Genomic DNA, 15,654 nt, shown 5'->3' on the forward strand with positions numbered 1-15,654 from the left:
TGCTTTATTGAGTGTGCATTAGCATGTACTTGTGAACAATGCTATTTTTATTTTCTACTGAATGTTGTCACTCTGCATTAAACACAACCATAGTAGACTCGAAAAACAGGGAAATTCTGTTGACACATACACATAAAAAACACACATAGTAATGCTATGGAGCTGAAATCTCAGTTCTCACCAGCCTACCCAAAGCTGTTCCTTGCTGGGGTCTCTGCTGGAGCCCCAGCCTCCTCCACCTGGTCAAGCATCTGGGAAAGCAAGGAGACTGAGACTCTGGCCGAGGGGGAAGGAGGGTGGAGGCACTGGACAGGAGATCCTACAGCAGATCCATTGGTGTTGTGGATGAGGGAATGTGCTGCATGCAAGTGCCTTCTCTGACTCTGTCTTACTGAAATAGAGTGAGTAAAAAAAACGAAAGGATAGTATTTATATAGGACTTTTCATACATAAACATGAATATAAAACAATAAAGCAACATAAATGAGTAGGAATAACACATATAAGTAAAAAGGGGAAAATATTTACAAATATTTTTGCTATATTAAAATATATTTAACATTTACCTCCTGATTTTTATTATTCACATTTATATTTATATATTTCATATATTCTACATAACACAGTATAATAGTGCCATATTCTTCATATTTGTACAGACAATGAAGTACAAAAAAGCCAGTGTGACTGTTTATTTCAATTTTGTGGTTCAACCAAAAAGGTGTTAATAAGTATTTCATGGAAATGTAAAACCTAAACAGTACAATGGAATCTTTGTAAGATGCTTTTTGTTTGCATTTTAGCCAGTGAAAGAAGAAATGAAGATGCCCAAAAATTGTTTTTATTTGTATTAAATGTTAAACTAGAGGCTATATATAGCTATAGCGACAAAATGTAAAACGAGTGACGTCATTGTTTTTCATTCACTGTATCTAGTGTACTCTCCGCATTGCGACCATTAGCTAAGTTGGCCACCATAAGTTACACACAGACAAAGCATGAAGGCCTGCCATGTTGTTGGTTTCATCCTAGTCATAACACAGCCCCTGCAACTGTTTGGTAACCGAAGCTCTAGCATGTATAGTTTGATATTGTTTGTTATTGCACTTATCATTGTCTGAGCTTATATGTGTTTTGCACTTCTAGGCATCAGCATTGATCCCTGTATTTCAGCAGTATTCTAGTTCAATAGTATCTTGAACTCTATCCTACTGTACTGGCTAGGATTGATTCTATGAGTAAATGACAAAGCACTTTTGTAAGTCACTGGATAAGAGCGTCTCCTAAATGCCTGAAATGTAAATGTAAATGTAATAGCAATTAATTTTTACAATAAGTACGTATTCATAAATAAGGCTTTTCCACGGAGTTAGCACAGCTAACTCATACATCACACATTACAGAGGCATTCTGTAAGGTTATAGACCGACTAGCACACATATAAGTGATTAAAGGCCCTGCTGAAAAATCAGGCAGATATAATTGTATAGCCTTAAAGGGATGTCTCAATGGCACTGAATAAAAAGGTGAAGGTATACATTTTTGACTAACAATGGAAATATCAGTTTTATGTGATTTCATTTATTGCAATATAGTGTGTGTGTGTGTGTGTGTGTGTGTGTGTGTGTGTGTGTGTGTGTGTGTGTGTGTGTGTGTTTGAATGGTCATTTTTGGAAAGGGAATAATTTGAAATATGTCATTTAAACACAACTGGAATTTTAATAAATGGGATGTATATTAGTCTCCATGTAGCATCTATTTGTACTTATTGCAGCGCATTCAGATGTGCACTTCTAAAGAGCAAAGTGCAACAAACCACATTAGATAAGTTCTGTGTATCTGAATGCAAAATAAATGACATTTTCAATTCCATTAGTTTGTGTCTAAGATACTTCCAGAAAAAATAATGATAGCATTTCTGAAAGGACACTCTGACAAAGAGATGGATGGCATGAATCCAGCATTCTTTTACGAATGAATGTTATGGTTTTGCAGCTTTTTTCTCTGCTGGGAAGGGGTGTCAGTTCACTGAGTCGGAATGTTTAAACACTGCTGGTTAAACCAGTCTGGTGATAAACCAGTCTGGTTTATTTGCTGGTGTCCACCCACTGCCCTGGCCCTTTCGATCGAAACAGCATCTTATAACAAAACCTTGTGTTTGCACCTCAACTGACAGACTTGTATAATTATAATTCAAGTCAAAACTGCCTCTCATTTAAATGCTACTGTCCTTGCAATCATTATTTGCAATTACCAAAAAACTCTGTAATTTCACATAGTCAGAGTATAATCTTAGAATACCATGGTTGACACTTGACAGTATTCGATCATTAGGCAGCAGACGTGTTACTAAATGGAATTCATAAATTGTAGCCTTTCAAGATTATGTAGCTGTGTAGAGGGCAAAAATTCGAAATGACCATTAAAATATCATTAATTTGTTCAGCCTTGAATTCCACCTGGGTAAAAAAACAGAAATTGAAAACTCAGGCAAGCCATTAGGTGCTCTAAATAGAACACTGTGTCAAGTCCCTTATATTCTTCTAGAGAGACAGATTCTGCAACCTTTAAATTACTGCACAAAATGCTAGCCAAACAGTAATGTTATGTGTTGTTTTCCTGGAACTGCAGGTAGCAATCTCAGGTAGAAACAGGAGAAGGTCCATGGTGAATCTGAGCTCATATTGCAACAGTGGCTATCCTGTAGGAGTTTCTAGGGAATGGTACCTTAGGAACAGCAAACACTAACAAAGGTACAGTCAGATATTTGATAAACTATTACAAAATATCTGTGAAATAGAAAATGGTGTATGTTTTAGGAATAACTAAAGTCAATATTAGCTGTTTTATCTTAGCATGATTTAAGTGAAAAAATTACTTAAAACTAATTTACTGTCAGAATTTTCTTCTCAGAGATATGCCATGAACAGTGTTGTCTAAATGTTGACAGTTCTGTCCAAACAATTTCTCTAGACGTTGCTGGCTTATTCAAGCTGCCCTTGCTACCCCCTTTGTGTTTGATCTGATGCTTTCTGTGCTGTTTTACTCTAACTCTTCAGAGAAGACTTTATACCATTGGCTTACAAATGACTGATTTTGTAAGTCTTTTCTGATTTTTGTTAAGTTACTAGGTGACAACACCAATTGTAAAAAAGTTTTGTACAAATAAGTTTGAATCAAATTGAATATTTCATACAAAACCTTAAATAATTTAAACAATACACTTTCTTTTGGTATTTATGCCAGCCATCTTTAATCAATAATGCTTCAGAAAACCCCTGGAGTTAGGTGTTGTTCGGTGACTGTGTTAGTTCCATGTTGTTTTGGTGCCATTGCTGTGGGATGCATGACGTACCTCTGTCTCTCACAGTGATCTTGTGCACCTCAGGAATGAGGAACCTGTAGACAAGCTCTGCCACTATCTCTTCTGACTGCACACTGTCCCTCCTGCTTACATACACACAGACAGAAAGAGAGAAAACATGGCAAAAATAGATTTTATCTCGTCTGTTTAGAAAACTAAAGATATGCTAACAGAATCACATGACGAGAGAGAGAGAGAGAGAGAGAGAGAGAGAGAGAGAGAGAGCACAAAACAAGTGTAAACAAGCCTTAATTTTAAGAACCACAAAGCATATCTTTCTAAGCATAAAATATACCAAATGAGTTAAACTTCAGATAATGCATTTCAGACCAGCACTAACTAGCTTGCAGCTCCCTGTTTTCTAGAGACTTTTTTAACCCCTTTTGAAAACTAGTTTTCAAACCTAAAACTATGACACTTTGTGTATTTCTTCTGACCCTTGGAGGTAAAAGACATAAAATAAAAGGTTATACTTCTATCTCTGCAAATATCTTTTGGAAAATTACAGTAGCCTATTTGCATTTAGAAATCTGCATCTTTTTATAAAGCTCACTTTCTTTGGATTTAGTTTCCAAAGAACTGAAAATACATTATTCATATGTGTTGAAGACCTTAGTCTCGACACAAGTACAAAGCTGTTACTCCAGAACAGTTCTCACTTGCTTCATCACCTCCATTACACCTTCGAGGCCTAAGTCTGTTTTGGCCATAATTGAACCCCTTCCTTTACTAACAGCTGATTCACCTAGCCCTGTCCATCCAACATACCTTCTGAGAAGTTGAGCTTCAGCTTCTGCTTCTCAGTTTATATTTGATATGCCATCTTTTGTAAGTTACTTTGATCAAATAATTTAATAAAAGTCAAATTAATAAATGCAAATGCAAAACGATAAATTAAATCTATATACTGTGTCTAGAGTTTATTTCACAAATTACATGCTTTTAGCTATGTTTTGCAATGTCGGCTAATCACAGACATAGTGTTTGGAGCCATAGATACTATGCCATAAAAGCCATAATATACTTCTAGAGTACTTATATAGCCATAACATACTTCTTATTCCTCCAATATTGTCTTCATGGTTCAATAGCAAGCACTTTAGCTTCAAGGATAAAGTGATAAATAGCCTTTTAAAAGTACTTTAAACCCAAGACCTATTACATCATAGTGACTAACAGAGTCTGTTGTATGCAGAGCATCATTACCACATTATAGCCTTCAGCCCACCAATACGTCTTCATCTGATCCACCCTCTAACATATGTGCAACTATCAATGGAACCATACAGAAATAACTGTAATATAATGGGTCCCCCAGGGCTCAGAAGGGCAGAGCAATTAGCTATGAACTGAAATTCTCTGTGAGCATGTATTGACCACAATGACAGGCAACAATGACAAACCATGTCTTTAGGTGTTTGTAAAGATAAAGTATTACATCAAAGACAGGGCAGACCTTGGGCTAAGAAAACATTAGCCAGTCATCTCAAAGACTAATAATGTGATTTGTTTCCTGGATATTAAAAGCAGACAGCTGTATTTATTTAAAGAGGACAGGAATTTTTTTTACTATAGTTATTTCACATGAAAGCTGAAGATAGCATGAGCTAATGTTTATTCAAATAAGATTATAGAAATGTTTTCCAGTGGCTTGTTTTATGGGCTCAGGACACTGAATCTTGATGAATCTCTTAGGGGTAGGAAAAATGGGGAAAATATGTGCATGAAATGTGATTTTCCTCTCCCCACAGGAATGCTATATGAAATTAAGTTCAAACTACATTTGACTGTGGTTTGGAATATGAAAATGTGGCTAAACAGAAAAAAATGAAAATGTGGCTTAACAGTTTGATTAACTCCATCCAGCTCATTGCCAGGCTCTCTAGAGCTAAAAAACAACATCTATGCAACCAATCTCTCTAACAACAGCATTGTCTAAACAACAGCATGAATAAACCTAAATTGAACTCCATGTGTGAGCCTCCTTGACTGATGCTTTAACTGGGAGAAGCTGAAGAGTAATTGGACGGCCACATACGGCTGCTCCATGGCGTGGGCAATGGCATCGAGTTCCTGGGCCATGTGGTGAATCTCTTCTCTGGCTTGGTCCTCAGCAGTGTGCTCAATGGTTCGAATTATCACATCCTCCAGGTATAGATCCACTGTGGCCTGGTGTACCTTCACCACCTGAGTGTACACATAGCACAGTTAGAGTCTACACACACACACACACACACACACACACACACACACACACACACACACACACACACACACACACACACACACACACACACACAGAGACAGAGCGAAACCAAAGGGCTTTTTTGGAGACGTGCCTGCAAAGGTTTTCTAATTTGAATAATTAAGATAGTTAGGATAATTAGTCCTTAATTCCCTTGAGAGCAGAAATACACATGGGAATAAAGGCAGGAAATAAAAGACCCCCATTAGGTCCCCAAGGACACTTTGACACTTCATGGCTTTTCATGAAAGCAACCTAACAGAAAGAAACCTTGAACTTCAGCTCTTTCACCCTGAAAACAGAAAGTAGAAAGCAAACACAACAACAGCAAAAGGTTATATTAAATGTTAAATGTTATATTAAATTAAATCAGATGCTTCTCATGACCAGCACTCAACTGAATGTAGGACATTGCTTTTTAAAACAAAATGTTACACAACTTCCTTGCTTGACAATATGCGCAAAAGTCATATTTTTTGGAGGAGAAAGTGTGTTCACCTGTTTAAAGATCTCATCTTCCTCTCTCCGTCGCCGCTCCTCCACCTGTCTCCGCCCACTCTCCTCTGCCTCACGAATGCGGCGGTCTCTCTCAGCCAATAGTGTGAAGGCGTGGATCCGCCTCTCCTCCTGTAGGCGAACCAGCTCCTTAGCCAGGAAGTCCAGCATGTCAACAAGTACTGCTCCAGACAGGCCGGCCATATAGGCATCTATTTGAGATATCTTAGCAAGAAAGAGGAAAAGGGAAAGAGAAAACTAGAGATAAATGAAAGATGTTTGACTTCATAGAAAAATGTAAAGATCTTGACAACAAGATTGCATACTGAAGAATCACTAGTTGATTCAAATGTATCAAAACAGCTGTTAGATCAGGCTACACTGACATTAACTACAGTCAAAGCAAGGCTAGTTATTTTGTCATTTTTCACCATCCACAGAGCTTGTTGAATTTAAGCCCACAAATTTGTTTTCATTCTAACAGGAAACATAAAAACCTACCACTCAGCACTTTTCTGGTGCCTGAACCTTTGCACGACAGCTAGAAGCAATGACCGAAATAATTCATTGTTATCCTCATTGGTAGGCTAATACAAGTTTAGTATCATTCCAATATTTTTAATACTTAATACTGTTCCCTGGGTCTTTAGGTACATATTTTTATTCACATTTAGGCTTGCATTCTATATAAGTGTATTCAACTCGTACACCTCGCAGACAGCTCACAAAAATAAATAAATAAATAGATAAAGGAACCAGATCAGAGGTTAGGTATGGAAATCAAGTAACGTGTTTCTTTCATTGGCCCAGGAACATGCTTTGCCCAACAACTCAAGGCAACTACTCGGCAAGAGCGCTCTTGTGACAGTTACAACAATCCACACCCATGATTTTGTCCCTCACCTTGGTACTGTGGAGCTCCCGCTCTCTTTGCAGGGCCAGCGTGACCTGTTTGTCGGCCCTCTGCAGCTCCTGCTCCTCGCGCTGAAGGGCGTGGGTGGTGCGTAGCTCCTGGATCAGCTCTAGACGCTTGGCTCTTCCCTCCAGCATCTAGCCAAGAAGCACAGCACACAAATTAGTGCCCCATGAACAGGCTGCACCAGTTAAAACCTCACACCAGAGTCTGACGAGAGAGCACTCCCACGGACACGACTCCATAAGACACTCACACCCACACACATTCATGCTAGATATTATATGGCAAGTTGAGTGATTTGTTCAGGGTATCTAAGACTTGTATAAGTCTAACACAGCATCTAAAACTAATATAGCTCAGTGAAGAATCATCACTTTAGGAGTACCTCTGAGTGATTTTTTTTGCAAAAGTTTTTGCAACTCATTCATACAAATTCAAATTCGTAATTAAAGCTACAAATTCATGACACATTTAGTTGCCATCTTTTACCATGGATGCATAGGTGTACACATATACAGTATCTTAGCCATGTCTCCATCCTTCTCTCTGTATACCTGGTTCTGGATGGATCTTCCCCTGAGCAGTTTCTGCAGATAAATGACAGCAAGCTCTTTCTTCTCTTCTGACTGCAACACATACAACAAGCGCCATCTAAGGTGACTGTAGGCACACTGCTTTGGGATGCATCACCACGTGAGGGCAGTCAGGAGAAAAAGTTGAGTTCTATGGCTGTGAAGTGTCAGGGGAAAGATGAAATGCAGGGAACGTGTTTTGACATGCACAATACTGCAGTGGGCTCCCTGAATCCCAAGTGCGTGTGTGTGTGTGTGTGGACTGTGCGTGTGGACTGTGCGTGTAATATTTTATTATTTAGCCCTGAGAGAGGAGTACCTCGAGAGGCACGTCCACGACAGGTGTTGAGGGGCGAGGCACCGGCTTCTCCTTCTTATAGAGGAAGCGCAGGGGCTTCTTCTCTTCTGCTCGGACCTTTGTGTCTTTCAAAGCCTGCAGCAGACGTGCAGAATGATGATACTGTGGACCATTCTCAAACGGTCAAAAGAGAATGCTGGTATAATCTTAATAATCATTATTTTATACCACTTTAAAGTAATCACTCTCTTTACTTTACCACTTTAAACTAACCTCTCTGTTTATTCTATCAGTTTGTTCTATAACCTTTCTGAGACGCTCGAACCAGAATCTCACCCCTTAAAATCCCCATTAAGATTCATGGTCAAATCCAAATGTCACTGAACCAAAAGTGCATATGGCTGATGTGAGACAGGTTCTGTAGGGAACCTCTGCTACTCAAACTACCCCCTTAAGAGAGGCTGATTAAGAGTGACCAGCAGTTCACCACACCTGATGCATCCTCATCAGCTCCATCTCCCTGCGTTCCGAGCGGCTAAGGAAGCCCTTGCTTGCTCTGGGCTTGGGAGCCTTGATTCTTGGCTCCAGGGCTGAGGCTGGGAGGCTCGTCTCCAGCTCCAGCAGCCCTTACACAGAGAGAGCCATAGACCAGGAGAACACACAGAAAGAGACAGTCACATGTGAACAGCGGAGGGGTGTGTGACACTACAGAACTGAGAAACTGAGCTGGAAAGACTCCAGGTTGCAAGCAAATGTGTTGCGAGCTCACGCACTGATGCATATGCTAAGGCTCTGTATATCACTGAGACCTTTATTATGAGGAGACAGCTGCTGTTGGAGGGAGCTGCTCGTGTCCCCGTCATTCATCTGAAATAAACACTTTCTATCACGTGTAACACGGGTAACAGCAGACATTGCTACTGATATGATTGGAGAGAATCTAGCTGCTGACCTTCACAGCAAATAGGAGGGCTGAGCATTTGGCACCTCTTCCTTCGTACAGAGCCAGTGAATGTTTAACTTGTTTAATGTTTAATGTTTAAGCAAGAGAGGCATTACAAACAGATGAGTAGCCTACAAAACTAAGGTTTGGGCTGGATGACCATCAATTGTTTTAGAATCGAAATGAACAAAAAGCTGAGTAGCATGCTCTGTATATCACTGAGCGTTTCTTGCCTAAAAGTAGCCAGACCCAGTTATATTCTAGATGTCCTAAACCAGCTGTCTGCATTTTTTGCTTCATCTCCACATTACCGGGAAACTTATTTTTCAATTTACTAGTTGACTAGATTAGTACAATTTAAATATGCGCCCTGCCTGCCCAGTACCAAAAAATAAACACACAGCACAGCTTACGTTCCCTGCTGTAACAGAACTGATTAAACCCGTGACCAGCCCATGTGGGATGGAAGCTGGAGCGTGAGGAGAAGCCCCAGAAGGCAGTGTGGTAGCGTCACACCTTGGTAGGTGCTAAGGAGGCGGCTCGTCACCGTGCTGCGGGCCGTGTGGCGGTCAGGGAAAACGCCGTGCCGGGAGAGAGGAGCGTATGTCTGCGAGCCGTAATCAGAGTGCTCGCTAATGACATCCCTCTTCCCCCGCTTCACATCCACAGCCCTCCTCTTTGCCAGGAGCTTCCGGACAGCTGCGAGAGACAGGGGTCGAGGGGTCAACACATTTCTTACTTCCTGCCTTTTGATCGAACATTTCGACATATATCATTTTCAGTGGCTATAACCTAATTATAGCCATATGTGTGCAATGTGTCTTCGTATTTAGCCAGACATTAATGCTTTTAAACCTGAATTACTTCAGTTCACGCATGCTTTGGTCCTGTGCGTTCTCATTTATGTATTAAAGAGCAAGACGGTCACTGAAGAGAGAGACTGCCAGAAACTTCTGCTGGAAGACCAGCCAGAGTGCACTACTGAGCCAACAGATAGAAGGTGAGCCCTGGTCTGATGGGGCCGTAAGTCTGCACTCCCATACACAGGACGTAGTCACTGCGGATCTTGTGGAGGCGATCCTCCTTCTGTCTCTGCCGCTGGGCAAAGTATTCGTCCAGCTGCCCAACCGTGGCCTCCTCTTGCTGCACCTCCCTCTGCTGCAGGAGCTGCATGAGCAGGTCCAGGCGAGCCTCCTGCAGCCTGGCGCAAACACACACAAATGCAGCTCACCGGTCCGCACACACACAAATGTAATGCATGCACCCCCCCCCACACACACACACACATGCACCACTCCTAAACACACACTCATACAAAGGCTTGAGAGGTATACTGTTGAGTATGAACGTGTAGTTATTTATGCAGCGGGAGAAAGAGACTATCGCTTCAGGCCACAGAACTGAGCTGCAGTTCAACACTGTGGGAAGAACACAGCTCCTCACTTCTCGATCTCCTGCTCTCGGAAAGCCCACTCTTTCCTCTCCATCTCATCCATCATCCTCTTCCTCTGTTCCAGCTGATTGAGATCATTAAGGGGTGGCAGCGTGGTCTCCCAGGCCCTCTTCTTCCTCGCTCTCTCGATCATCTCCACCTCCTCCAGCCCAGCAGGCAGTCCCCGGCCTGAGGGAAAGCGTTCACATTACTCCCAGGGCACTCCCGCCACCGAGCAAACGTACTCTCTGAGAAAATCAGCACAGCAGTTTTTGTAAGCAAGGTCTTGTTCACCATGTAAACTGCCAGGTTTTTGCAAATTTCCAAATGTACTGAGAAGCAGTTGCCAGTGTTAGTGTCTGCCCTGGAACAGAACTGCTGGACCTACCAGAGAGGGCCATAGCCTGATATACACAACCACGAAGACGATTACATGTTAGAACTATTATATTTTTATATTTTTGAGCCACATGGATTTGCAAATATCAGCTCCCTATGTGAACTGTAAACGTTCTGTTTTACATCAGTGAAAAAATAAAAAAGTAACATGATTATAGGCTGCATGCACCACCATAACAATAACCTGTACCTGACAGTTCATATAATAAGTCAGTATTCTGAACTTCAAGCCCATCATCATGAAGTTCTTTGAGAAGCTTGTCATGAGGCACAGCAAGATACAACTGCACCCCTCACTGGTCTCCACACAATTCACATATCGCCCGGACCACTCAACAGACGATACCATTGCCATCAGCCTCACCTAGCCATTACTCATCTGGAGAAGAGGGACAATAGAAGGCTGCTCATAGACTAAAGATCAGCATTCAATACAATTATTCCTCAGCATCTGAGTGAAAAGCTGACACTGCTGGGCCTGAACACCTCTCTCTGCAGCTGAATCCTGGATTTCCTGAATGGGAGACCCCAGTGAGTCCAGATTGGGAGCAGCAACTCCAGCACCACCACACTGAGCACTGGGGTCCCTCAGGGCTGTATGCTCAGCCCACTGTTGTTCACTTTGCCGACCCACAACTGTGCAGCAACGCACTGCTCGAACCATATCATCGGGTTTGTTGATGATATGACCATGGTGGGTCCTACAGAGAGGAGGCACAGCAGCTAACAGAATGGTGAAAAGTCAACAACCTAATTGTCTCTAATTGTGGAAAAAAATAAAAGAGATGGTTGCTTCAGGAAAGAACAGGTTGATCACTCTCTGCTTAACATCGATGGCTCCTCTTTGGAGATCATCACGAGCACCAAAGTCCTTGGTGTTCACCTAGTGGAGAACTTCACCCGGACCCTCAGCACCAGCTCCATAGACAAGAAAGTCACCAGCAACTCTACGTCTGAGGCAGCTGAGGAAAATTTATCTCCCCCCCAATCCTCACCATGTTCGATAGAGGGACAATAGACAGCATCCTCAGCAGCTGCATTACTGCGTGGTTTGGGAATCTCGGACCACAAAACCTTGCAGAGAATAGTCAGGACAGCCGAGAATATCCTCCAGATCTCTGTCATTTCCAACACAGATATTTATTCTATATGCTAAATCACAACCCTCACACAAACTCCTCTCTCCTGCCCTTGTGTTATTTTGTGTTGCACCATGGTGCTGGAGGAACGTTATTTAATTGAAAATAAAACCACTCTTGAAACCTGTTTAGTCCATTTTAAACTGCCCTGATTAAATGTTTGTGGGTTTTGGCCTGTTAGCTTCCATAACTGTAAGCTTAAGGGGAAGAAAGTCAATGCAGAAACGCATGTTCTCTCAGCTGCCATAATTCCTGGCTCTGCGCCAGTGCATTCCAAAAAACACCTTTAGTTTATAAATGAGCTACATTGCATTCCAGTCCATCTTGAGAATGACTGATCTCTTTCATGTGAAGGGTTACAGAAAGAATAAAACTGAAAAAGCTTTACTGGTCTTTCTCCTGGTTGAAGCACTAGGATTTCAGTCCAAAAGCCATGGTAGCCATGGCGATAGGCAAGAATAAGTAGCCAGTGTGTCCATCCATAGAACTGCATCCATCATAGCAGACAATAGTTCAAAAAACTTCTGTGGGCAGAAAATGTACTATGATGAGATAATGCATCACATTTAGCTTGAATGTAAATGTCAAGGCATTGCCTTACTTACAGAGCATTTTTTTGTGCTCTTATAAAACAGATCAAGGGCATTCCCCAGTTCCAACTTAGCCTTGACCCTGGGCCTGGGGGTTAACCACTGCTTGCCATGTTCATGTCCATTAATACATTATTCGCATGCAGAAATATAAAAAGCCTTGTAGGATTAATATTTTCGCTACAATAACAAAGGCTGTGGCAAATTAATCTGTTAGTATGTTGTGTGTGTGTGTGTGTGTGTGTGTGTGTGTGTGTGTGTGTGTGTGTGTGTGTGTGTTTGGTGTCTGAGGCCCTACCCCACATGAGTGAGGCCAGGGTGAGGAGCTCTGGGGGAGCTGTCCCAGGATGCAGCGTGTACTCGGGGCTATAGGGCTCGGTCTGGGCCTCACTGTCCCGATAATCTGTCTGCACCCCCACCGTGCGCTGGAAAGGGCTGTCTGGATGCTCAGCACCGCCCTCCTGGTTGGAGAGGGGGTCGGTTCTGCCCGGAAAACCCAGTAAGGCAGGCAGTCAAATCATATAGGAGATAACATCTAATTTTATCCAGCTATAAAAGGCCAAACCAGAAACAAACAAATGATGTGCATAGGTGAAACAGTTGGGATAAGCATGACTTACTTAGGCAGAGCAAAAACAACATCAGGTGGGATTTGCTTAGAAAATGGGATCAGTGGACTGACGAGGGCAGGGAGATAAGGAAGAAAGCAATTAGTGCATTTAAAAAGGAATCCATGCTATTTCTCAGAAGAGTAAGTACTTCAAACTGCCAAGACTTTCACATTTCTCCTATATATCATCTTCATTCAATTCAACGTGTGTGTGTGTGTGTGTGTGTGTGTGTGTGTGTGTGTGTGTGTGTGTGTGTGTGTGAGTGCATGCGTGCATGCATGCATGTGTGTGTGTAGGCTAGAGTGAAACTTAAGAAGCATTAGTCTTCCTTCTTACCGTTTAAAAAACTTCCAGCGATCCACTCCGGTCACATCTTCAGGGTATGGTTTGCGGAGCTGAACTCCAGGCAGCAGCCTAGAAGGCAAACACACACGCATACGAAAAATCTGCCATATTACACATAAACACAGCATTTGCAGAGAAGTGGAAACAGTGGGCTTGAGTTATCAAATGTTAGCAGCCACTGTGATGAAGAGAGATGTTCAATTAAAGTTCAAGTAAAGAATTATTTTTCAGGCTTCTCATATTGAGGAAAATGCTTTTAAAAGACATCTGTCATCATTGTACAGTACAGCAGATTTTCTTTTCTGGAGAAGAACATTTGCTGAATGCGAAAGTAAGGTTTAGGCCCACTATGTCATCTCTGCCTGTGTTATAATGACACACATGGGAATAATATACAAGTCAATAGAAACATGACACAAATGCATTAAGACAAAATACTTTGTGTGTGTGTGTGTGTGTGTGTGTGTGTATGTGTGTGTGTATGTGTGTATGTGTGTGTGTGTGTGCGTGCGTGCGTGCGTGTGCACATTTTACCCTGACAGCTTTTGCAAGGTCTCTCTCCTCTGCTCAGAAAGCCCACGCCAGCGGCGGTCGATGAAGTTAGGAACAGGGTCGGTGGCATCCAGACGCAGCGTGTAATGTGGGTGGTGAGGGAGGTTACTGAACATCGAATTAAATTCTGGATACTTCCTCTGAAGAGGCAGAAATATGAATATAAACATTTTTAATGACCTCTGCCATACAGTTAAGCAGAGTGAGAACTTTTGGCTAGAACTATTTAGTTATCTTGAAACTAAATAACTCTTATTTGAACTTTCTGTTTTATGAATAGCCAATGTAGCCTCATGCTCTGGGAAAGTGAATATGAGCATTTTTGTCATGGCCCTGTGGAGTAGGTATCTAATCATGTCAATAAGTGCCAGTAGGCTTCATTTTCTTTGCTGACTAAATTCTATATGGATATTATATTTAACATTTAAAGGAGCAATAAATAGTTTTCCAGTGATTCTTCGCGCTATGAAATAGCCATTATATTGACACCTAGTGGAGGGAGTGGATGTTTCAGTACTAAATCTATTTGAAACTTTTAATGATGGGAGCATTGTTCTTTGTGGAGCATTATTTATTTGAGGCCTACAAAGCAGTTTGATTCTTCATCTCATGTGAGCTGCACTTAATAAAAAACATGCAAACATATCCTAATAAATAATCACTTTCTTAAATAGTGTTTGCTACTTTCTGATGGTAAAAATAACATATTGCTCCTTTAAAATTCAATATACTTTATAGTGTGTGTGTGTGTGTGTGTGTGTGTGTGTGTGTGTGTGTGTGTGTGTGTGTGTGTGTGTTTGCTTTGACAATAATGTAACATAACATTCATGCCAATAAAGCATTGTTGAAGTGAACTGAGAGAGATTTGTAAAATGACCCATAATGGAAACTGAATGTAATATTGTTTTTAAAAGTCCATCTGGCCGCCAAACCATCTGACTGGACAGGCATGAGCAATAAAGATCGAAATTACACTTACTTTTTAAATTTAAACGTACAATAATGAACATCTGTCAGCTAAGTAAGTGATTAACCAAGGACTTGGGACTTGCTTGACTCACCACACGATCCACCGACGAGAGCGCCTTGTGACTTAACCTGGTGTGGTCTATCTCACCTGACACCGTGAAAGTGGGATCTGGAATACAAAACGACGCGCTGTTTCATAGCATGTGGCGCAGTTTCATTATACTGGGTGAAAATGGAAATAGAGTCCATGGGTAACTAGATTAGTTAGCGTTAGCTAGCTAAGATAGCGATTTAGCGTTATCTTAAATCTGATTTGTCAACTTACCGTAAAGATAATCGTATGCTCGCTGCTGCCTGAATCCCTTGTTACCCTCATTTTTCTCGTGAAAGGTGCGTGTCACGGACACATTCATTTCTATGATTTCTATGCAATGCAATCTAACTTTATATCTAACCTTGTTATAGGACAATGTCTATTTTCCACTCCCAGGATAAACAGTAATCATTTAGCCCTGGCAGGTCACAGGTTGGTGGGTTACCATAGAGATTGTAAACAACCCTACCAGTATTTACCACAAGAGGGCAGTGGTACATGCAAATCAGTGGGTTTGGCTTTGCATAGAACGTTTCTGAATTTCTGCATTTAAAAACTTCTTGATTTAGTTAGTCATAGTTCAATATTATATAATTATTCAGATTTTAGATACTATTTTGTAATAAAAATGTTTTAAAAGAAAGCATGAGAGCTAGCTGATGAATAATTCTGAAGAGAAACTTATAAACT

General features: G+C 41.3%; 1 protein-coding gene across 2 annotated transcripts; it reads right to left on the minus strand.

The window, feature by feature from the left end:
* Positions 1–15,379, minus strand: cfap91 (cilia and flagella associated protein 91). Of its 2 annotated transcripts, none has more exons than XM_027011868.2 (17): positions 15,196–15,379; positions 14,963–15,039; positions 13,884–14,041; positions 13,341–13,418; positions 13,014–13,070; positions 12,692–12,876; positions 10,277–10,454; positions 9,877–10,034; positions 9,350–9,532; positions 8,383–8,516; positions 7,912–8,025; positions 7,575–7,646; positions 7,008–7,154; positions 6,108–6,329; positions 5,403–5,551; positions 3,356–3,447; positions 1–391 (listed from the first exon to the last, which is right to left on the minus strand). In XM_027011868.2, exons 1-17 carry the CDS (start codon positions 15,281–15,283, stop codon positions 186–188), a joined length of 2,298 nt encoding a protein of 765 aa, XP_026867669.2. In that variant the 5' UTR covers positions 15,284–15,379; the 3' UTR covers positions 1–185. The 2 variants fall into 2 exon arrangements, with proteins under 2 accessions (XP_026867669.2, XP_026867670.2); XM_027011869.2 differs by having other exon boundaries at positions 219–387.
* Between the last annotated feature and the right edge of the window lie 275 nt (positions 15,380–15,654).

This window comes from Electrophorus electricus, chromosome 2, assembly GCF_013358815.1.
Source record: "Electrophorus electricus isolate fEleEle1 chromosome 2, fEleEle1.pri, whole genome shotgun sequence".
NCBI classification, from domain to species: Eukaryota; Metazoa; Chordata; class Actinopteri; order Gymnotiformes; family Gymnotidae; genus Electrophorus; species Electrophorus electricus.